The 22557-nt window shown below is 44.5% G+C and overlaps 1 protein-coding gene across 2 annotated transcripts in view; it reads left to right on the top strand.

Moving 5' to 3' along the window:
* Positions 1-9820: 9820 nt before the first annotated feature.
* PSTPIP2 (proline-serine-threonine phosphatase interacting protein 2) overlaps positions 9821-22557 on the top strand; it is an 80151-nt gene continuing 67414 nt past the window's right edge. Inside the window, exon 1 of one of the 2 annotated variants that reach the window (XM_086682882.1) lies at positions 9821-10014. In XM_086682882.1, the coding sequence (XP_086539008.1) occupies positions 9982-10014 (33 nt within the window). In that variant the 5' untranslated portion in view covers positions 9821-9981. The remainder of the gene's footprint in view (positions 10015-22557) is intronic. The other variant, XM_025931361.2, reaches the window with a different exon arrangement.

Below are 22557 nucleotides of genomic sequence, written 5' to 3'. Positions count from 1 at the left end.
ATAATTTAGTGATACAACACTGGTGCTCATCACAAGTGCACTCCGTATAATAGTTATAATTTTTATTAAACAGTTTTTTTTAATGTTTATTTTTGAGAGAGCAAAGGGGGGAGAAGCAGAGAGACAGGGAGACACAGAATCTGAAGCAGACTCCAGGCTCCAAGCTATCAGCACAGAGCCCATTGTGGTGCTTGAACCTACAAACCACAAGATCATGACCTGAGTTGAAGTTGGACACTTAACCAACTGAGCCACCCAGGCGCCCCTGTATAATAGTTGTATTTTTAAAATTAATGTGAATATCTTGTTCTCCAACACCTTTTCACTGGATGTTTTGGGGATCTATTGATTCTTACCTGAAATAGAACATTGGGAGTTGTAAAATGGTGATATATATGTATATTTTTTTTACCCTTGCTGGTATTCTCCTCTGAAGGAAAGCTTTCCCTCTCAGGTCAGTATGGACCATGGGTTTTTTTTTTTAATTAAATATATTACAGTATAAGTTCTATGTTTGACAAGCAGAGGATGAAGGTCATGGGCATTAAGGGTAGAATTAGCATACATGAAAGAACAAAAATGGTGAAGTAGTTTATTTTGGGAATAGTGACTTAATGTGCTTGCAGCATATGGTATATATGGCTGGGTTGTGTTTTACACATTTGAACCTGTTAATGGAGGGCTTTGGAGACCACTGAAGCATTTGGAATTCTCAGTGATGATCAGTTGTTGATCAGAGCTATTTAGGAAAACAGCAATGATTTGTTGATAGCTTGGAGCAAGAAAATCAGAAAGCCAATTCAAAATTCTCAGTAAAGAGAGTACGGAAAGGAAGAAAGAGGAAGTAGATTTGAGGGACATTATATAAAAGTATTAAATATAGTACTGGGAATTCATGAAAGGAGAGAAGATTGACTATGAGCCTTCTGGTTTGGGCAACCAGAGTAGTGAGGGAAAATCAGATTTGGAAGTAGAAGTTAGATCATTTAATTTTGTATACGTTTGTTATCTATTTGTTGAGGTTAATATCTCAGATGCTCACTCTAGATTCAATTTAGGCCAGAAATGTCTCCTGAGAGTCCTCAAAAGGAGGACACTGAAGTACTGAACAGTGTTCTCAAGGAAATCTTAATAGGAAACAGGGACAGGTCCCCAAAACTATGTCATTTTTCAGTATGGGACAAGAGATTTTGTCAAGGTGTGATTTGGTAAAATCATTCATATTCGTGGGGGTCAATACTATCCAGAAATAGCCCCTTAATTGTTTGACCTAAATCCTTTAAAGTCATTCCCCATAAATATTCTTTAGTTTTTGATGCACACAGAGTGACACAGTCCAAGACTCATTCCTTAATGGGTAAATAGATTTCCAGTTCCTTCATTGGAGATGGTTCCTCAATTCATGTATGGAAAGTGTTGCAAGTTCCAAAAGAAGAGCAGTATATCCTTCAGTTTGTCAACTTTATCAAACACTTAAATATGTATTTATTCACCACCATGTTAGGCAATGAGTGTATCATGATTCATTCCCTTAAGGGAATAGGGAGGTGAGATAAATACATATGAAAGAGAATAATCAAAAGTAACATGTGAATGAAGCACGAACATGAGCATCTTCCCAAACCACTGAGTCCAGAAAGGAAAGCTTTGCCAACAGTACCGGAAGTGTTGGAAGAGGTTCCAACATGGAACATTTCCTAGTTCTCACTTTAATTAAGTCTATTTTCCTATTCCTTTTATGGTGGTGCTTTTTGTGTCCTGTTTAAGGAATCTTTATAAATTTGAACTCAAAAGCAAAGAGTAAAATAATGGTTGCCAGGTGCTGGGGAGGGGGGCTGGAAAAATGGGGAATTGTTGGTCAAAGGACACAAAGTTCAGTTATGCAGGATCTAGAGAGCTGATGTACAGCATCAGCTGCAGCTACTAATACTGTTTTGTATACTTGGCATTTGCTAAGAAGTTCATCCTAAGTGTCCTCACTCCACACAGAAAAATTGTAACTGAGATCGTAGATATTAGCTTGATTGTGCAATCATTTCACAATTTATATGTGTATCAAAACATCACGTTGTATGCCTTAACTATTAAAATTTTTATTTATCCGATATACCTCAATAAAGCTGGGGGGAAAATCTTAGTTTACCTTAAGGTTAAGTTTTTTTTCTTTCTTTTTTTTCTCTAGAAGTTTTATTGTTTTTACATTTGGGTCTATGTCAGGGGTCCAAGACCACGCTCAGGACCAGTAATTTTCTTTTTTTTTTAAAAAAATTTTTTTTTTCAACGTTTATTTATTTTTGGGACAGAGAGAGACAGAGCATGAACGGGGGAGGGGCAGAGAGAGAGGGAGACACAGAATCAGAAACAGGCTCCAGGCTCCGAGCCATCAGCCCAGAGCCTGACGCGGGGCTCGAACTCACGGACCGCGAGATCATGACCTGGCTGAAGTCGGACGCTTAACCGACTGCGCCACCCAGGCGCCCCAGGACCAGTAATTTTCTAGAACTCAAAGGACTCGCCATACAGTTGTACTCATGGCTGTGATCTATTATAGTAAAAGCATACAAAGCGAAATCAGCGTGGGAAGGTGCTCGTGGAGTGATGTCTGGAGGAAACCAGGCCCAGAGTTTCAAGAGTTGCCTCCCAGTGGAGTCACGCGGGATGCACTTAATTCCTCCAGCAATGAATTGTGACAGTATATGTGAAGTGTCTACCAGGGAAACTCATTAGAGCCTCAGTACCCAGGGTTTGTACTGGGGCCACTCATGTAGGCACTTTGCTTAACACATACCAAAATCCCAGACTTCCAGAAGGAAGCAGGTGTTTAGCATAAACCACATTGTGCAAATAATTTAGGCACAGTGAGCCACTTTTATTATTTAGGGAAACTTTTTTTTTTAATGTTTATTTTTGAGAGAGAGAGCACAAGCAGGGGAGGGGCAGAGAAAGAGGGGAACAGAGCATCTGAAGTGGGCTCCATGTTGACAGCAGACAGCCTGATGTGGGGCTTGAACTCTCAAACCATGAGATCATGGCCTGAGCCCAAGTCAGACACTTAACCGACCGAGCCCCTTAGGGAAAGTTTTATATCAACGTTGGGAAATGTTTACTCAGCAAGTCTGCAGACACCAGCCATGGGCCAACTTTGCCAAGCAGGCGTCTCTCAGGACAGCATTCCCGGCCTGCTACGTGAGTTCTTCTGCGCAGGTTCGACTCTGAAGCAGGGTGATACCAACCTCCAGTACTGACCTCAGTTGTGTTCTCCAGGAGTCCTGGACTTAGCCAGCAAATCCTGTTAGCCATGGAGGTCTGTTTTAGAATGCTGGGTACTTCAAGTTTCTGTATGAACCTTTTTTATTTGGTTACAGGTACTAATTCAGGCCTGGTACAACTCTCGTCAGTAAACCAAAGCTGACCTGATGCCTTCCTGGGCTGAGGCAGTACATGATAGTATATTAAGATTTTTAATGTTTATTTATTTATTTATTTGAGAGAGAGAGAGAGAGAGGGCACACGCGAAGGTGGGGAGGAGGAGGGTAGAGAGAGAGGGAGAGAGAGAATCCCAAGCAGACTCTGAGCAGTCAGTGCAGAGCCTGACATGGGGCTCAATGCCACAAACCACGAGAGCAGATTGATACACTGCTGACTGAAATCCTTAGTTTATTGAGATTTCTTTTGCTTTATTTTCACTTTCTATCTTTCCTGCCCCGTTGGATTTTCTTAGTTTTTACCTAATGTCCTTTTTTTGTTCCTTAGATCCCATCTAGGACACCACATTAATCATCATGTCTCCTTAGGCTCCTCTAGGCTGTGACAATTTCTTAGATTTTCTTGGTTTGTGGTGACCTTGGCAGTTTTGAAGGGTATTACTCAGGTATTTTATAAATGTCTTTCAGTTTGAATTTGGTATTTTCCTCATGTTTAGGCTGAAGTCATGGGCTTTTGGGTGGAAGACCACGGACATAGGGTGCCATTTTTATCATGTGATATCAAAGGTATGTACTATTAACACGAATTATGACTTTTTTTTTTTCTTTTGCCTTTCCTTTGTGAATTATCACTGTTGATGTTAACCTTGATCTCTTGCCTGAGGTACTGTTTGTCAGGCTTCTTCACTGTAGGGTTACTCTCTCTCCAACCCTTTCCACACTGTATTCTTTGGAAGGAAGTCACTATTCCCAGCTTCCATTTAAAGAGTGAGGAATTGGGGCACCTGGGTGGCTTGGTCGGTTAAGCATCCGACTTCGGCTCAGGTCGTGATCTCACGGTCCGTGGGTTCGAGCCCCGCGTCGGGCTCTGTGCCGACAGCTCAGAACCCGGAGCCTGTTTCCGATTCTGCGTCTCCCTCTCTCTCTGCCCCTCCCCTGTTCATGCTCTGTCTCTCTCTGTCTCAAAAATAAAAATAAAAAAACGTTAAAAAAAAAAAAAGAGTGAGGAATTATGCTCCACCCCTTTGAAGACTGACTGTCTACACAGAGTATTTGGAATTTTGCTGTTTATTTAGGTATTCAGTCAATCTACTTACATCAGTATGGACTCATGGTTAGTTGTTTCATATTTGGGGTTCTAATCCAGTATTTCTTTTGTTGTTCAAATTGTCCCAGCTTTGGCCATTGGGAGCTTTCAGTTGGCTCCTGTATTCCTTTGATATGGCCCTAACTATTTTGCGTATTTCTTGTCTTAATGCACTTTCTGACACTCTAGGCTTGTATATTTCCTGCCCCAGTCCTAGAACCAGTCCTATGCCTGTTTGTTTTTTTTTTAAATCATGTTGTCTGGTTTTGTTTGTTTGTTTCTTTTGAGTTTTATAAGTTCCTTATATAGATACTGGATATAAATCCTTTTTGGACAAATGTGCTATCAATTTGTTCTGTTCTGTGGCTTGGCTTTCACTCTCTTAATGGTGGCTTTTGATGGAAACACAAGCCCCTATGTGCAGTTGGTTGTCCTCTGTGATAATAGATACCAAAATTTTCCCATCTTTACACTCCTTTATGAGGAACAGACCCTTTGAGTCCCTTACTTCACTCCCATTACCTTATGAAAATTCAAATCATGATGGTATCCAGCCAGCCCTTGCTTTGATGCAGGCCAGACAGAGCTCCTCACCCACCGTGCAACTAGCCCGTGGTCACTCCAGGCTCCTCCTGGATGTTTGTCCCTTGTATTCGATTCCCGTCCTGTCCTGACTCTCTCCTCCATTCCTCAATCTACTCAGCTTCCAACCTAAGTGACAGAAATCCAGCCACTTATCTTGACATTGACTTGGCAGACCTAATAACACAGCTTAATCCTGCCCTCTGGTGCTTTCAGACCCTGGCTGCTGCTTGGCCAGGTTCTGGTCCAGGGATCCCATCTGGCTTTAGCTACTTGGCCAGTACTCCCACCAGGTTTTCCCCCTGCTTCTTGGAATGGAGGGAACAGACTATGGGAACTGAAAGAAAAATTGTTAGTGCTGATGATCAGAGAGAGTTCATTGAATCCCCTGGCTGGGTCCATCATTGTCTAATGACAATGACACAGAGAGAGAGGGTGCAAGTGAGTGAGGGGAAGAGACAGGGAGAGAGAGAGAGAGAATCCCACAAGGGGCAGAGAGAGGGAGAGAGAGAGGGAAAGAGAGAGGGAGAGAAACAGGGCTTACCCAAAGCAGGGCACAAGCTCACCTGAAGTGGGGCTTGAGCTCACCCGATGTAAGACTCGAACTCACGAACCATGAGATCATGACCTGAGCTGAAGTCAGATGCTTAACTGACCGAGTCACCCAGGAGCCCAAGAGAATATCAGTCTTACCTTGAGGTGCTTTGCAATCTTCTTGGGGAGGTAAGATATCCAAAAGGAACAGAAATTAGAGAACATAAGGATATAAGTAATACATGATTAAGGGCTTATGTGTGTGATATGGGTGACAAGTTCCAGAGATTCAAGAAGTGAGAAGACAAGGGCTGGAGAAGTTGGGGAAGTGTGATGTCATGGAACTTTATTTTTATTTATTTTATTTTATTTGTTTTTGATGTTGTGGAACTTTAGCAGGAGGAACAGTAGCAGGTGGCTGGTAAAGTGTGAGCAAAGATGGCGTGGCAAGACTGGGAAGAGCTGATGGCCTTGGGTTGGTTGGGGGGAGGGCAGGAATCTGGGCAAGGAGATCAGAAAGGTCAGAGCAGAGCAGAGCCAGGAAGTTCTTGAAAGTCAGGCAGAGGTGTTTGGGACTTCATTCCGATGGGCAATAGGGAAAGTTGGTAGCTTTGTGAGGAGAGGAGAGACGCGAAGAAAGCAGTGTTTTAATTTTTTTTAATGTTTATTTTTGAGAGAGAGATAGACAGAGTGGGAGCAGGGGAGGGACAGAGAGAGAAGGAGACAGAGAATCCAAAGCAGGCTCCAGGCTCTGAGTTGTCAGCACAGAGCCCGATGTGGGGCTCAAACGCAAAAATCGTGAGATCATGACCTGAGCCGAAGTCAGATGCCTAACCAACTGAGCCACTCAGGCGCCCCTGTTTTTTGTCTTTTAAAAGCTTATTTAGGGGCGCCTGGGTGGCGCAGTCGGTTAAGCGTCCGGCTTCAGCCAGGTCACGATCTCGCAGTCCGTTGAGTTCGAGCCCCGCGTCAGGCTCTGGGCTGATGGCTCGGAGCCTGGAGCCTGTTTCCGATTCTGTGTCTCCCTCTCTCTCTGCCCCTCCCCCATTCATGCTCTGTCTCTCTCTGTCCCAAAAATAAATAAAAAATTAAAAAAAAAAAAAAAAAAAGCTTATTTATTTTTGAGAGAGAGCCACCCAGGTGCCCCAAGATATAAGTGTATTTTAAATTTTGGTAACATGATCAACTTCTCTTCACAAGGATTTTCCAGTTTTACGTGCAAGAGTCTATTTGGCCACTACTGTGTACTATCAAACTTTTTGTTAGGAAAAGTGCATTTAATGACTTTAGAAAGTACTTCTGAAATGTTAAGTTAAAAAGCAAGATTCAAAATTTTATGTATAACAAATGTGTATTATTGGAAGAGATTATGCCAAAATATTAACAGCAGCTATCTTAAAAGTAATGATCATTTATTTTTTAAGTGTTGATCATTTCATTTCAAAATTGCTATAGCAATATTTAACTTTGTCAGTAAAATCTCTCCAATTGGTTGTAGACCCTTAGATATAGTACACATTTTAGTTGTCTTTTTACTCACAATACCTTGTCCAGGAGATGACTTTAATAAGTTTGAGGAATGAATGAGTAATACAGTAAATCCTTGGTTTGCAAGCATAATTCATTCCAGAAACATGCTTGTATTCCAAAGCACTTGTAAATTTCCCAGTAAGAAATTTTCCATTAAGAAATAATGGAAACGCAGATGATTTTGTGATAAATACAAAATAATAAATATAAAATATAAAGAAATAAATTAACCTGCATTTACCTTTGAAAATCTTCATGGCTGGTGTGAGGGAGACGAGGGAGAGGAGGGTTACTGTGTAGGATAACTTTCACTATCACTAACAGAATTACTACTACCTATGGGCTCCATGGAATCTTCTTCTGCATGGGGGCCATTGTATACACTTGCATGGATGTTGACTACAGTACATTATTAATAAATTCTTGTCTTATATTATATTTAATGTAATTGGCAATAAGGCAGCAGAGGAAAGGGTCTGTATCTGCAGGCAGCCTAAACCTAGAATGAAGCAAAGCATTCCTAAGCTTATTCTTGTATGGAAAACCAAAGGACCGTTCATAGGTGCTTTGAAGTGATTAAAAAATACACTAGTGTCAATTGTGGGCACTTTCCAACATTCTGAAAAATCACCTATTTCTGCCACACGCCGCGGGCTGAGACTGAGCATCTGAGCATGGGAGACTATGCTCATAGTCTCCGTAGAGAGAGAGAGAGAGAGTTATAATAATGTGGTTTGGCATCACATACTACTCATATTGAAGACATCACTCATTTATCAAGTTAAAATTTATTAGAAATGTTTGCTTCTCTTGTGCAACACTAGCAGAACAAGTTACTGGCAACCCACGGTTTTACTGTATTTTCCGTCAGTGTGAAGCATTTGCAATTTTCAATCCTGCCACCAGGTGGTAGAAGAGAGTTAAAATTCAGGGATCTTTGGAATCTAGGTGGTGAAACTCAAGCATTATGCACCATGACAGTTTGGAAGACTTTCTAAGACTTAAAAAGTACATGCATTAAAAGTTAAAACTTAGACAAGTAGAATTATGTCCAAAATATCTGCCCTGGGGCGCCTGAGTGGCTCGGTCAGTTGAGCAACCAACTTAATTTCAGGTCAGTTCATGATCTCACAGTGGTGGGATAGAGCCCTGCATGGGGCTTGGTGCTGAGTGTAGAGCCTACTATAGATTCTCTCTCTCCCTCTGTCCCTCTCCCCTGCTTGTGCACGCTCTCTCTCTCTCAAAGTAAATAAATAAACACATAATAAAGTATCTGCTCCAAAATATTAAAAACTTCCAGGAAGCATCTTGGTGCTATCTTTCTTCAGCCTCTTTCATCTCCCCAGTTGGTGCTATTTCTTACCTCTCCTGCAGTTTAGCCTTCCTCCTGGTGTCCACTGAGGCCTCTCTTGTCTGCTGATGGTGTTGCCAGACTCCCCTTCCTTCTAACCTCACTGCTTTCCAAAGAGATGAACAACCGGATGAATGGATGCATGGCCTTGGAGTGACCTAGAGCTGGAGGCAATCTTTTCATCTTTCTATTGTAGGTAACTCTGCTGGTGGAATTTCATTACATTGGAACCTGGGTGGTATTACCAGGCAGAACCTTTTAGCCATCCTTCAAATCCTCCCAGAATTGCCCTTTCACTGTGTCTGGACAGAAGTAGAACCTGCTCGAGAGGCAAATGCTTGCCTTTCCAGGCCTGTGGTTATAGGTGGTCATCAGCACTTGGTCTTGGTACCCTTGACCTTCATCTTCCCCTCCTTGAGCACCTACTCTTTGCCAGGGTGGATTTGCTCCAGGAGTGACATCTCTCCTTGACCTTGGCCCTGTTTAGAAGTGTAGAACTCAACCCAGTTCTTCACCTGTTTAATACCCTGGGATCTTGGGCAAGACTTTTAAGCCTCTCTGTCTGTCACAATTTTGGCTCAAGGCCTGTAGCATCATGCAAAACATCACGCTTTGTTCCAAAGCGCCGTATTACTACCAAGGAGAGATAGGTCTGACTTGTCCTGGGGTTATGGAGTGTCCTTAGGGAGGGAGAGTGCATGGAGAGGAAGGAGGCTCTGGGCTGCTGCTAGAGTGGGCTTGCTGGAAAAGGGTCTTGGGTCTTGAGAATGAGGAGGAGGTCGGAGAGGAGCTAAGCTCTTGGAGGCGTTGAAAGGGCCCCGCTAAGGGACAAAGAATCAAGGGCTGACAGCATCAATGACCTTTCTTGACTTTTAAGCTAAAACCTGTCCAGGGGCTGATCTGTAGCGGGTGCATCTGGAATGTACTCAGGACTCCCTGAAGCATTTGCACCTCACGTGACCGCTAGCATTGTCAGTCCTCGAGCTCTGCGGAGCTGACACGGGTCCCCGAGACCACACTCCGATCAGGTCCCCGAGACCTCTATCCAGCATCCTGCCGGGCCAAGATTTCTCCGGGAGGAATTCTATTGGGGGAGGAGGGAGCACGTCCGCGGGAAGGGAGCCGAATTCGGCAAGGCGGCCGGACCAGTTCCTTGCAATCCTTGAAGGCTTCCTGCATGAGGGGACAATTCCCGGCTCCCAGATTGCCGGCTGCGGGACGCGGCGGGGCTCTACCCGGGCGCGCGCGTGGGCGCTGAACACTAGTGACCGCGAGGCGGAGGAGGTGGCGGCGGCGGAGGAGGAGTGTGTCCTGGGCGGGTGCGGTCGGGCGTGGTTTAGGACCCGGGGCGGCCTCCCCGCGGCCCGGAGACTCTCCAGCTGGGCCGCCCCACCGCAGGCTGCCACCCTCCGGCCTCCCCGCGCCTGCCCGTCGCCCCCGCTCCACTTGGCTCCCTGCGAAGCGCGCTGGCCATGACGGGCGCACTGTTCAAGGCGAACTTCTGGGTAAGTCGGCGCCGCCTGGGGACCTGTCCCGCTGCCGTGTCCCCTCTCTGCCCGGCCCCCAGCCCGCCGGCGCCCTCGAGTCGCCCGGGTGGAGTCCCCCGCGCCTCTGCCCCCCGGGTCCCAGCGGCGCGGGACCCCCAGTCTCACAGCCGAGGATCTGGAGACCCCGGCGAGGAGCGGCGCGGCCAGGGAGAGCGGCCGGTGCCCCCGAGGCTGTGCCAGGCGCGGGTCTGGGGCGGACCTGGGTGAGCTTCGCGAGCTGACCGCTGCAGGCACCCCCCCCTTCCCCGCCCCCCCCCCCGGGATCGTCGTCGTCTCCAGGTCTGTCCGGGCCCAGTCGGCGCCCGCCCTTCCCCGCAGAGGCTTTGCCCTGTTCCCGGAGCCCCCTCCCCGGAGCCCCCTCCCCAGGTCTTTGCCCAGAGCTGCTGGCGGCGTCCAAGGGCTGCCTGTCCCCCTTCCTCTGTCCGGTCCTCTTCCCTCAGTCCTGTCACTCCTCAGGGGCCCCTCAAGGGCCTGTAAGCCCTCTTTCAGAGGAACTGCCCTCATCCTTTTAGGCCAGCACACCTCCCGACTCCTTACTTCGGACCCTGCGTGCCTCCATTGCTCCCCCCCCCCCCCCCGCCCCCCTTCCTGAAGTTTTTGAAGTTCCCCTGGGACACTGCCCCCCTGCAGGTCCCATAGCAGGTATTGTCACTGTGGGGAAAAAAAAAGTAGGGCAGAGAGACTGCCTGCCCCCACCTCACAGTGTGACACCAGTTGTCATATCTCAGCCCAAATGTCACCTCCTCAGGGAGGCCTTTCCTGATTGTGCCCAACAGGCCCTATCACTAGTTCACATGTCACCATTCTGTTCCTTCGTAGCATTTGTCAGCCTGTGGTTTTGAACTGGGGAGACTGCAAGCGCATGAGCCTCTTGGGACAGCTACTGTGCAGTTTTCAGGGCCCGTGCCCCTTACACAGCTGATGCGGGGTGGGTGCTCAGCAAATAGTTGATGTCTGAGTAAGTGCATCTGTATCGCCCAAGGGGCCTGGGACTGGGTGACAGCCGCAGCCTCTGTCCTCCCAGGGCTCCACGCTACCACCCCACCGATAAATACTTGGCGGAGTGGTTAGGGCCAGGGGCAGAAATGAGCTCTGGGTTGGGTAAAGGTCAGCGGGGAAAGAATCCTCTGTTTATACCTTCCCCCCTCCTCTGGCCTTATACTTTCGGAAGGTATCTGAGATCCTGAGAGATAGCTTGCAAAGGTATCTTTCACCTCTAATTTTCTGTATGCTTTGTGTCAAATAATAGAAACAATAATAGCTGACATTACTGTGCACTGCCGAACACCTGTTCTAAATGCTTTACACACACTACTCACTTCAGCCTCACAACTACCCTGTGAGGTAGCTTGCTTACTATCTCATTTTACAGATGAGAAACCCGAGTGTCAGATTGTTAACCAACAATCCCAAGCTGCTAGAGCTGTTAAATAGTGGAGTAGGTCTCTGCACGGACCAAATGCTCTGTGAGTGCCTCAGTGAGGCTGGGGCCCAGCAAGATTGTCCCAGCACTGCTGTCTGCATGGATCCTTTGGTACTCCCAAAAGTAGATGGTGGGTCATCATTTGACCCTCTGTGTGAATATCTTTCTCCCCCTGCTCCAATCATGAGCTCCTGGAGGGTAGGTACTGGGTGTCACCATCAGCTGAGCCTTCAGCATTGAATGCTGCCTTACCTGTGAATGCTCAGGAATCAGGCAGACGGGATTGTTGGCTAGGCCTGGGGGCAAAGGAGCAGAAAGGAACCTGCTGGAGGCTTCGTGTGATGCCTCCACCCACTCAGGGCATAGAGGAGGCAAGGCTGTGGTTAGCACAGAGGGGAATAACTTTCATGTTTCAAGGACGAGAAGGTTGTGATCAGATACAGTAGAAAACTTTGGAAGCACAAGTGGGTATCAGTGACTGAATTTAATAAATATTTATGAAATACTTTTCCTGTATAAGGATTTCTAATTGAGGTGGCATTTGCAGAGTAAGGCCACCACCTTGGTTGGAAGGTATATTCCCATGAGGAATCAAGGTACAGAGAGCAGGCTTTGGCTTCAAGTTTGTGGAGGAGGAAGGGGCGGAGGTAAGAAGAGTCCAGCAGGGGCCACGGAAACTGGGCCAGGGGGTCTAGGGTGGAGACCATACAGAGGAGAAAGGAGGAGATGAGGGAGGAGTAGCAGGGGAAGAAGATGTCAAAGCCACAGGGCAAGGCAACCATTGAAGGTGAGCATTAGGGGAAAGGGTAGGAGGGCTCAGAGGAGGCTCCATGTAATATGAACTGGAGAATGAGATGCGGGCCCAGAGATAAGGAAGTCAGGAGGAGGAACTGGTTTGTGGGGAGAGAGGGAGGAGGAGGAGGAAGAGGCAGAGCCAATATTAACAATATTTAACCACAGGGGTAGCAATGGTGAGGACCAAGGCCAGCAGCCAACCCAGCCCTTGCCCCCACGCCCCCCCAGCACCATGCCAGGACTGGTGGGTATGGGGAGGTGTTGGGAGGGGGAGGGCCCTGGAAAGGGGACAGATGTGTGAGGCAGCAGTGTTTGGAGCTATTTTGTTTCAGTAACCAGTGCAAACACGGCAGTGAGTGTTCTCTGATGTCTGGTGGTCAACGGGCTGACAATGGGCACCTGCAGGGTGCTAATGGTAGTAGACCGTTGGTTGGCATTCTGGGTTCGAGGAGCTGGTCTGGAGGAGATGGCCCTGGCCCCTTGCGAGCTGTCCAGGTGAGAGAATACAGAGAACAGCATGAAGTACAGAAAGGCATTGGTTACCAGTGGAGGCTCTGAGGTGGACTGGCCGGGTTCGAATCCCCGTTGCGCCCCTTACCAGCCGTGTGCGACTTTAGGTGGCAGGTTACTTCAACCTCCCTCCTCCTGCCCCACCACCAAGCCTCAGTTTTCCTTCCTCAGTCCCATAAAAATGAGATATTAATAGCGGCTACCCCATCAGAGTTTAGAACCGAGATTAGCACAGTGCCTGGTGAGTACCTGTGATTGTCAGCTGTTACTACTATCAGCACAGAGGTGACAATTAAAGGCAGCACAGAGGTGACAATTAAAGACAGTTGACAGTCACTCGAGGAGAAAGAATGAAAAGACAGGAAGTTCCCAAGGAAGCACTCTTGAAGAATACCTTTGTTTAGGCAGGAGAGGAGAAAGGACAGAGAAATAAAGACAGGGATGTAGGGACACAACCAGGAAAGGGCTGTCACACGCCCAAGAGAGAAATGTTCCATAGAAGTGGAAAGGCCTGTGGTCAAATTAAGTAGGTGTTCCAGAAAAGGTATGAGTCAGTACATACTTTGTATGTAATCTTACTCAAATGACCCATGGAAATACTTTCCATGGATCTGTTTGAAAGGGAGTACTCAGTGTTCTTTACTAATTTTTCAAAACATTTTTTTAAGTTAATTTATTTGGAGAAAGAGGGAATGTGAACAGGAAGGAGCAGAGAGAGGGAGAGACAGCAGTCAGAGCTTAACCGACTGAGCCACCCAGGCGCCCCTACTCGGTGCTCTTTAAAAATGGGACGGTCCAGGGGCGCCTGGGTGGCTCAGTCGGTTGAGCGTCCGACTTCGCTCAGGTCACGATCTCACGGTCCGTGAGTTCGAGCCCCGCATCAGGCTCTGTGCCGACAGCGCAGAGCCTGGAGCCTGCTTCAGATTCTGTGTCTCCCTCTCTCTCTGGCCCTCCCCCCATTCATGCTCTGTCTCTCTCTGTCTCAAAAATAAATAAATGTTAAAAAAAAAAAATTAAAAAAAAATAAAATAAAATAAAAATAAAAATGGGACGGTCCCAAGGGGCCCTGGGTGGCTCAGTCGGTTGAGTGCCGACTTAGGCTCAGGTCATAATGTCATGGTTAGCGAGTTTGAGCCCCACATCAGGTTTGCTGCTGTCAGCACAGAGCCTGCTTCTGATCCTCTGTCCCCCTCTCTCTGCTGCCTCTCCCTCACTTGCATATGCTCTCTCTCTCAAAAATAAATAAAACACTAAAATAAATAAATAAATAAATAATGGTCCCTAACTGAGTTTGCCCGATGTGAAGCACCCAGGGGGGTTGTTTCTTTCCCACTCTTCCCTGTGCGTACCTGGTCTGTGGCTGCGTGGTTAAGCAGTGCTGTGTAATTTATCAAGTTAATGTAAATACTACCTTATCAGAATAAGAGTGACCATGGATGTGGATTCCAGAACTCCAGGGAAGCAGCTAGGACACAGTAGAGGAAAAATCCCACTCTTTGACACGATCAGTGTCTTCCAGATGTGGACAGGCACATGTGATATAGAACCTGTTCCAGCAGAGGTAGAAGTCCTCCCACCCTAGGAGATTCTCATGCTCCTCACTTGGGTGTGAGGCCCAACCTACCTCTGTACATAGTCTAGATCCTTATTTTGACCAGGGCTTTCTGCTTCTCAAAGCTCTTGGTCTAGACCAGCTTCCTAGTCTCTGTCCCAGCCCTCCTCTGTGACCTTCTGCACCCGCAGTAGGTGGGGGCTCTCTGTTCTGCCTGCAGAGTGACCAGGGGAAGTCTTGGGGCTGTTTGAATTTGCTCATTGTCTTACTGTGGACCCAGGGCTGTCCCTCTGCTCCAGATCTTCGGCCAGTGTGGAATCTCGTCATTCTGGGGCCTTACTGGAACGTGGGCAGGTGCCATATTGGGCTTTGCTCAGTGACTTTTCTCTGTACGGTGACCTACATCACTATGGGAAGCTGCTTTTTTTTCTTTTTTTTTATTAAAAAAATTTTTTTTCAAGGTTTATTTAATTTTGAGAGACACATAGAGACAGAGCATGAGCAGGGGAGGGGTAGAGAGAGAGGGAGACACAGAATCCAAAGCAGGCTCTAAGCTCTGAGCTGTCAGCACAGAGCCTGATGCGGGGCTTGAACTCACGGACTGCTAGATCATGACCTGAACTAAAGTTGGGCTCTTAACCGACTGAGTCACCCAGGCACCCCAATGTTTATTTATTTTTGAGAGATAGAGAGAGACAGAGCATGAGCAGGGGAGGGGCAGAGAGAGAGGGAGACACAGAATCCAAAGCAGGCTCTAGGCTCTGAGCTGTCAGCACAGAGCCTGATGCGGGGCTTGAACTCACAGACCATGAGATCATGACCTGAGCCAAAGTTGGATGCCCAACTGACTGAGCCACCCAGGCACCCCCTTTTTTTTTTCTTAAATAAGCAGAAAAACCAGGTTATCACATAGACCCTTCATGCGGACTCCATGTGCTAGTTTCTACAATGTTCAGGGTGCTGCTTTACGTCTTTAATACTCTCTCTTGGGAACTTGTCCCTAGAAACATACCACAGGGCTATTTTGTATTGTTTTGCCTAGTGGCAAAAGGCAAGGTAAAGTTATTGACAATTACCCTTCTCGAATTCATTCTTCTTAGAGCAGCCAGTGGGATCTATCTTTAAAATAATTATCAAAATCCTTTTTTCTTGTTTTATCTTCTTAAAAAAATTAAAAAAAAATTTTTTAATGTTTATTTATTTTTGACAGAGAGAGAGAGAGAGAGAGAGAGAGAGAGAGAGCACGAGCATGAGCGGGGGAGGGGCAGAGAGAGGGGGAGGCACAGAATCTGAAGCAGGCTCCAGGCTCTGAGCTGTCAGCACAGAGCCCAATGTGGGGCTCGAACTCACAGACCGCGAGATCATGACCTGAGCTGAAGTCGAATGCTCAACCAACTGAGCCACCCAGGCGCCCCTATCTTCTTAAAAATTTAATGAGAGGCACGGGACCTCTCTTTAAGGAAAATAAAAAATTACAGCTTTTCTCAACATCATTGTGCAGAAACTTGTCACCACTTTACAAAATAATGTATTTATACAGCTTTTTCTTGACAGAGCAGCTTTAAAATTATCTATTGACTTACCGCTCTAATCAAGGATTTAGCCTTCTTATGTCATCACCTCTATTTCCCTGTAAAATTATATCACTAATTTTAACTTTTTATTTAGAAACAAATTTTTAAGTGTATTTATTTTGAGAGGGGGAGAGGGGCACAGAGAGAAGGAAAGAGAGAATCCCACCCAGGCGCCCCTAGAAACAATTTTAAAGTTACAGAAATCTCGAGAGTATGAAGAATTCACATATACTCTTCACTCAGATTCTCCAGTCTTTTTAATTTTTTTGTTTTTTAAAAATGTATTTATTTTTGACAGAGAGAACGCATGTGTGAGCAAGAGAGGGGCAGAGGAAGAGAGAGAGAGAGAGAGAGAGGGAGAGAGAGAGAGAGACAAATGGGGGTGGGGGGAGAGAATCCCAAGCAGGCTTCATGCTCAGTGCAGAGCCCAAAGCAGGACTCAGTCCCACGACCCTGGGATCGTGACCTGAGCCCAAATCAAAAGTGAGATGCTCAACTGACTGAGCCACCCAGGCACTCCAGATTCTCCAGTTTTAAACCCCATCTGCTTGTCTCTCTTTCTTTCTCTTAATAGATATATTTTCTCCTGAACCACTGAAAATAAATATCACTGTTTTGAAATCAATAATCACTATTTAGGTTGTCAGCATAAAAAGGTTGTTTACTTAAAAATAAATTGTATACTATGATTACATCTCCATTCATGCTTTTCCTGGACTTTTTTGTTTGTTTGTTTTTTTGTTTTTGTTTTTGTTTGCATTATTCAACTTTATCAGAGACTTTTTTTTTAATGCTCAAGCATATCAGGGGTTTTGTTTGTTTTATTTTTTATTAAAAAATTTCTTTTTCCACAAATAAGCAAGTTTTTTCACAGATCAGACTTACATAGTGAATGCAGAGTTCAGAGGTTGGTCTGTCAGATACCCATTATGCAAAGGCCTAAAAATATAACACGTGTATAGATAAGAACATATAGTTAAAATGTATTCTAAAGTGGGTCTCCTGGGTGGCTCAGTTGGTTAGGCATCCAACTCTTGATTTCGGATCAGGTCATGAACTCGCAGTTGGTAAGTAGGTTTGAGTCCCACATTGTGCTCTACTCTGACAGTGAAGAGCCTGCTTGGGATTCTTTGTCTCCTTCTCTTTCTGCCCCTCCCCATCCAAGAATAAATAAATAAACATTAAAAAATGTATTCTAAAGGAAAAAAGATTTGGTGTATTCAAAACTTGGTATAAATGTGTATGATGCATGCTCATTTATGGATTTTTCTGGTGAAATATCTATAGATTTCATCATCTAGTCAAAGCAAAATAATGATTATATCTAAAATTTAGAATAACCACTATCTGTACGACTACTTGATAATTTTGTACTTAATTTTTGTATTTATCATTTACTACTTCCTAAATGTAATCAGAATGTCCAGTTTTTATTTTATATTTTATTATTTTATTTTTACTTTAGGGAGAGAGAGAGAGTGTGAGCGGGGGAGAGGAAGAGAGAGAGAATCTTAAGCAGGTTCCATGCTCAGTGTGGAGCCCAATGCAGGGCTCTATCATGGGATCACGACCTGAGCTGAAATCAAGAGTCGGACGCTCAGCTGACTGAGCCACCCAGGTGGCCCCAGAATGTTAAGCTTTATACATATTTTATTACAGAATAAATATCATCTACATTTCAGTATTAATGAAAACCTCATCCTGAGTAGAAGTGGCTGACATTGTTTTTTCTTTACCTGCGCTACAAATCTCCTATTTTAACAAAAAGGAGATTTCGATAAGAGGAGTTGTTGGTTAGCTTTAGAGTTGCATTTTTTTTAATGTTAATTTGTTTTGGAGAGAGAGAGAGAGCAAGGGAAGACAGAGAGAGAGGGAGACACAAAATCGGAAGTAGGCTCCAGGCTCTGAGCTGACAGCACAGCGCCTGACATGAGACTCAAACTCACAAACTCTGAGATCATGACCTGAGCCAAAGTCGGACGCTTAACCTACTAAGCCACCCAGGCTTAGTTGTAATTTTTTAAAATTTGAAACTATTAAAGGAGCACCTGGATGGCTCAATTGGTTAAGTGTCTGACTCTTGACCTTAGCTCAGGTCTTGATCTCAGGGTCATGAATTCAAGCCTCATGTTGGGTTCCATGCTAGGCAGGGAGCCTACTTTATCAATCAATCAATCAAACCATTAAAAATTTCTAATTAAATAAACAAGGATGCTTTAAGTTAATTACTTACTTAATTAATTTTAAATGTTTATTTATTTTGGGAGGGGTGGAGGGGCAGAAAGAGGGAGAGAGAGAATCCTAAGCAGGCTCCATACTCAGCATGGAGTCCATGCCGGGCTGTATCTCACGACCGTGAGATCATGACCTGAGCAGATATTAAGAGTCGGGTGCTTAACTGACTGTGCCACCCAAGCACCCCTAAAATCATATATTGTGAAAATCCATGAAGATGGCAGAACCATACGGCTCACTCTAGAAAAGTCAGGCAATAGAATACCTGGTATTTTCTTTTAAAAAAAATTTTTTTAACGTTTATTTATTTTTGAGACAGAGAGAGACAGACCATGAACGGGGGAGGGTCAGAGAGAGGGAGACACAGAATCCGAAACAGGCTCTGGGCTCTGAGCTGTCAGCACAGAGCCCGACACGGGGCTCGAACTCACGGACCGCGAGATCATGACCTGAGTCGAAGTCGGCCGCCTAACCGACTGAGCCACCCAGGCGCCCCAATACATGGTATTTTCAATACCAGTGTCCAATAGCTGCTGTGAGTCTTACAGCCTCTCAAAACAAGGGCTTCGTCACCTGTCTCAGAGTCGTGGGGTTCCTATTTCCCAAATAACACATGTGTGAGCTAAGTAGGAAAATCAGACTTCTCAAAGATATAGTAGACTGGTGGCTTATTTGTTTAAACCTACTTTCTGGAATCGGCTGTTTGCATTTTGGGCTGAAGGTTAGCCAAGGGTCAATAGGAGATTTTGACATATCTAATAGATGTTTGTTCTTCATGAGAATAGAAAAGCTTTTCTCCAGTGGACCCTAATGCCCCTGTCTTAAATTCTTTGTACTATTTGTACGTTCAGGGAGGCTCAGAGCAGCACAGGGCAATCTTAAGTCCCAGTGCACAATCCATAACATTCATTATTATTCTCTGTCTTTGGAAACTATTATATAACCTTAAAACTCACTGTTCAAATATGGCTGTTTCATTAGCATTGACCAGGTCACACTGGATTGTATTTGTGGATTAGAAACCGGCTTCTTCTTTTTTTTCTTTTAAGTTTATTTATTTGTTTTGAGAGAGAAAGAGAGAGAGAGAGAGAAAATCCCAAGCAGGCTCCACGCCCCTAGTGTGGAGCCCTGTGTGGGGCTTGAACTCATGAACTGTGAGATCATGACCTGAGTTGAAATCAAGAGTTAGCCACTCAACTGACTGAGCCACCCAGGCACCCCAAAGACTTCTTTTTTAAACAGAAATGATCACAGGTAACTATTTTTGAAAGTTGAACAGAAGAGTATTCTTAGATATTAAATACCCACTATTCTTTGGGACAGAGAGAGACAGAGCATGAACGGGGGAGGGGCAGAGAGAGAGGGAGACACAGAATCGGAAACAGGCTCCAGGCTCTGAGCCATCAGCCCAGAGCCCGACGCGGGGCTCGAACTCACGGACCGAGAGATCGTGACCTGGCTGAAGTCGGACGCTTAACCGACTGCGCCACCCAGGCGCCCCTAAATACCCACTATTCTTAAAAAAAAAAATGCTGTGATGATCTTAAATATTTTTTTCACAGATGACTATTCATTTTTTACATATATTATTGTTTATGGCCGTGGATTACAGTTTCAAGTACTTTTATAAACCTCCAAGAATGACACTAAAATTCCCACCTGCCTCAATGACATAACCGTTTTCACAACTATATTTTAGCAGAGAAAGAGAAAAAAAATAAAGAACAAGAAAAGGTGTAAGGGCAGCGGAAAGCTGACCCCTGCCTCACACCCACAAAATTCACACTTTGAACCACAGCCACACAAAACTACTTGCTATACCCCAAGGTGGGTGGGGCAGTGTTCCCTTGGCCCTGTCCCCAGGCTTTTGCATTGACTTCTGCTCCTGCTTCTAGGTCTTGGTTAAGAGAGTTTCTGAAAGCCCGTTGTATTTCTTTTCTTTCTTTTAATTTTATTTATTTAAGTAATCTCTAAACCCAACGTGGGGCTTGAACTCATGACCCAAAGATCAAGAGTCAGGTGCTCTTCCAACTGAGCCAGCCAGGCGCTCCAGCCTATTGCATATTTCTAACAGTACTTATCACTCAGTATTTAGTCACCACTTTCTTTGCCTGTCTTCTTTACAAGGCTATTGTCGCCTTTTGTCTCATTTACCTCTATGTCCTTAGAGCTTGACACAGTTCTGAGAACAGAGTATATGCTCAATAAATGTTTAACATGTGAAGAAGAAGTGAACACGGAAATCTAACCTACTTGATTAAAAAAAAAAAAAAGGTATCCACTGCTCTTCGCCCCTACACACACTTACATATATGTAATATTCAGGGCCATGCAACTGAATTCCGTATTTAACTAGTTCCCTTTTCATTTTTTTAGTCTGATAGTATGTATATTTTTTATTGTGGCAAAATACCTATCACTTAAAATTTACCCTCTTAATCATCTTAGTGAACATCTTAGTTCAGTGGTGTTAAATATGTTCATCGTGTTGTGCAATCATCACCGCCATCCATCTCCAGAACTCTTTTCGCTCTGTGGAACTGAAAGCCTATATCCATCAGACAATAACTCCCCATTCTCCCTTACCCCAGCCCCTGGCAACTATCACATTTCTGTCTCTATGATTTTGACTGTTCTAAGTGCCTCATATAAATGGAATCATACAGGATTCGTCTTTTTATGACTGGCTTATTTTGCTTAGCATAATGTCCTCAAAGTTTCTCCATGTTGTGACCTGTGTCAGAATTTCCCAACTTGTATTATATTATGTTATATTATATTATATTATATTATATTATATTATATTATATTATATTATATTATATTATATTATATTATCTTAATTTCCTAACATAGTAATACATATTAACTTACATTCCATTGTGTGTATATAGCACATGTTGCTTATCTGTTCACCTGTAGATGGACACTTGGGTCGCTTCCACATTTCAGCTCTTGTGAATAATGCTGCTATGAACACGGGTGTACAAATATGTCTTCAGGACCCTGCTTTCAGTTCTTTTGGGTATGTGCTCAGAGGTTTAGTTGCTAGATCATATGGTAACTCTATTTTTAATTTTTTGAAGAACTGCCATATGTTTGCAACAGCAGCTGCACCATTTTACATTCCCACCAGCAGTGTGGAAGGGTTCCGGTTTTCCCACGTCATCATCAACACCTTGTTGTTTTCTGTTTTTTTTGATAGTAGCCATCCTAAGGGTATGAGGTGATACTGTAGTTTCATTTTGCAATTTCCTAATGGTTAGTGACGTGGAGCATCTTTTCATGGGCTTGTTGGCCATTCGTATATCTTCTTTGGAGAAGTGTCTATTTAAGTCCTTTGCCCACTTTTGAATCAGGTTGTTTGGTTATCTTTTGTTGTTGTTGAGTTATCTGTATATTTTCTGGATATTAACCTTTTTATTTTTATCAGATATGTAAGTTGCAAATATTTTCTCCCATTCTGCGGGTTGCCTTTTTACTCTGTTGTTAGTGTCTTTTGCTGCACAAAATTTTAAAATATTTAAAATATTAAAATATTTAAAAGTCCAATTTGTTTTTTCTTTTGTCACCTGTGCCTTTGGTGTCCTATCTAAGAAGTCATTGCCAAATCCAGTGTCATGAAGTTTTTGCCCCATGTTTTCTTTTAAGAGTTTTATTGTTTTAGGTCTTACATTTAGGTCCTTAATCCATATTGAGTTAATTTTTTTGTATTTGGTATTAAGTAGGTGTCCAACTTCATTTTTTTGCATGTGGGTATCCAGTTTTCCCAGTACCGTTTGTTGAAAAGACCATTCTTTTCCCATTGAATGGTCTTGGCCCCCTTGTCCAATGTTATTTGACCATGTATGAACAGCTTTATTTCTGTTCTATTCTGTGGGCCTGTCTTAATGCCAGTACCACACTGTTTTGGCTACTGTGGCTTTGTAGTAAGTTTTGAATTCAAGAAGTGTGAGTCCTTCAGTTTTGTTCTTCCTTTTCAAGATTGTTTTAGCTATTCAGGGTCCTTTGAGATTCCATATGGATTTTAAGATGGGCTTAGAATTTCTATTTCTGCAAATTAAAATCAGAGACTCTTTTTAAAAAATTCTCCAGCATACTAGGTATTTTTTAAAAGTCCTCTATACCCCCATCCTCCTCTGGAGACCCCCTTTTTGGAGCCCTCTGTCCTCTGTCCCAGTCAGGCCTGCTGCACAACTGTCATCCTGGGCTTTCCTTCAGTGCTCTCTTGAGTTGGAGCCACTGTTTTCCAGGTCCTATGTCACTTAGAGAGCTCTCAAAACATAAATGAGTTCATATCCTTCCCCTGCTTGAATTCTTCCAGTGGCCTCTTGTGGTACTCAGAGTCTAAAAGTCTGACCATGGCCTACACAGGTCTGCCAGCCCCAGACTAGCCTGCCCCTCTGCACGTA

This window comes from Puma concolor, chromosome D3 (genome assembly GCF_028749965.1).
Source record: "Puma concolor isolate L17-30 chromosome D3, mPumCon1.1.hap2, whole genome shotgun sequence".
Lineage (NCBI taxonomy): Eukaryota > Metazoa > Chordata > Mammalia > Carnivora > Felidae > Puma > Puma concolor.
This window is presented reverse-complemented; position numbering and strand designations above follow the sequence as displayed.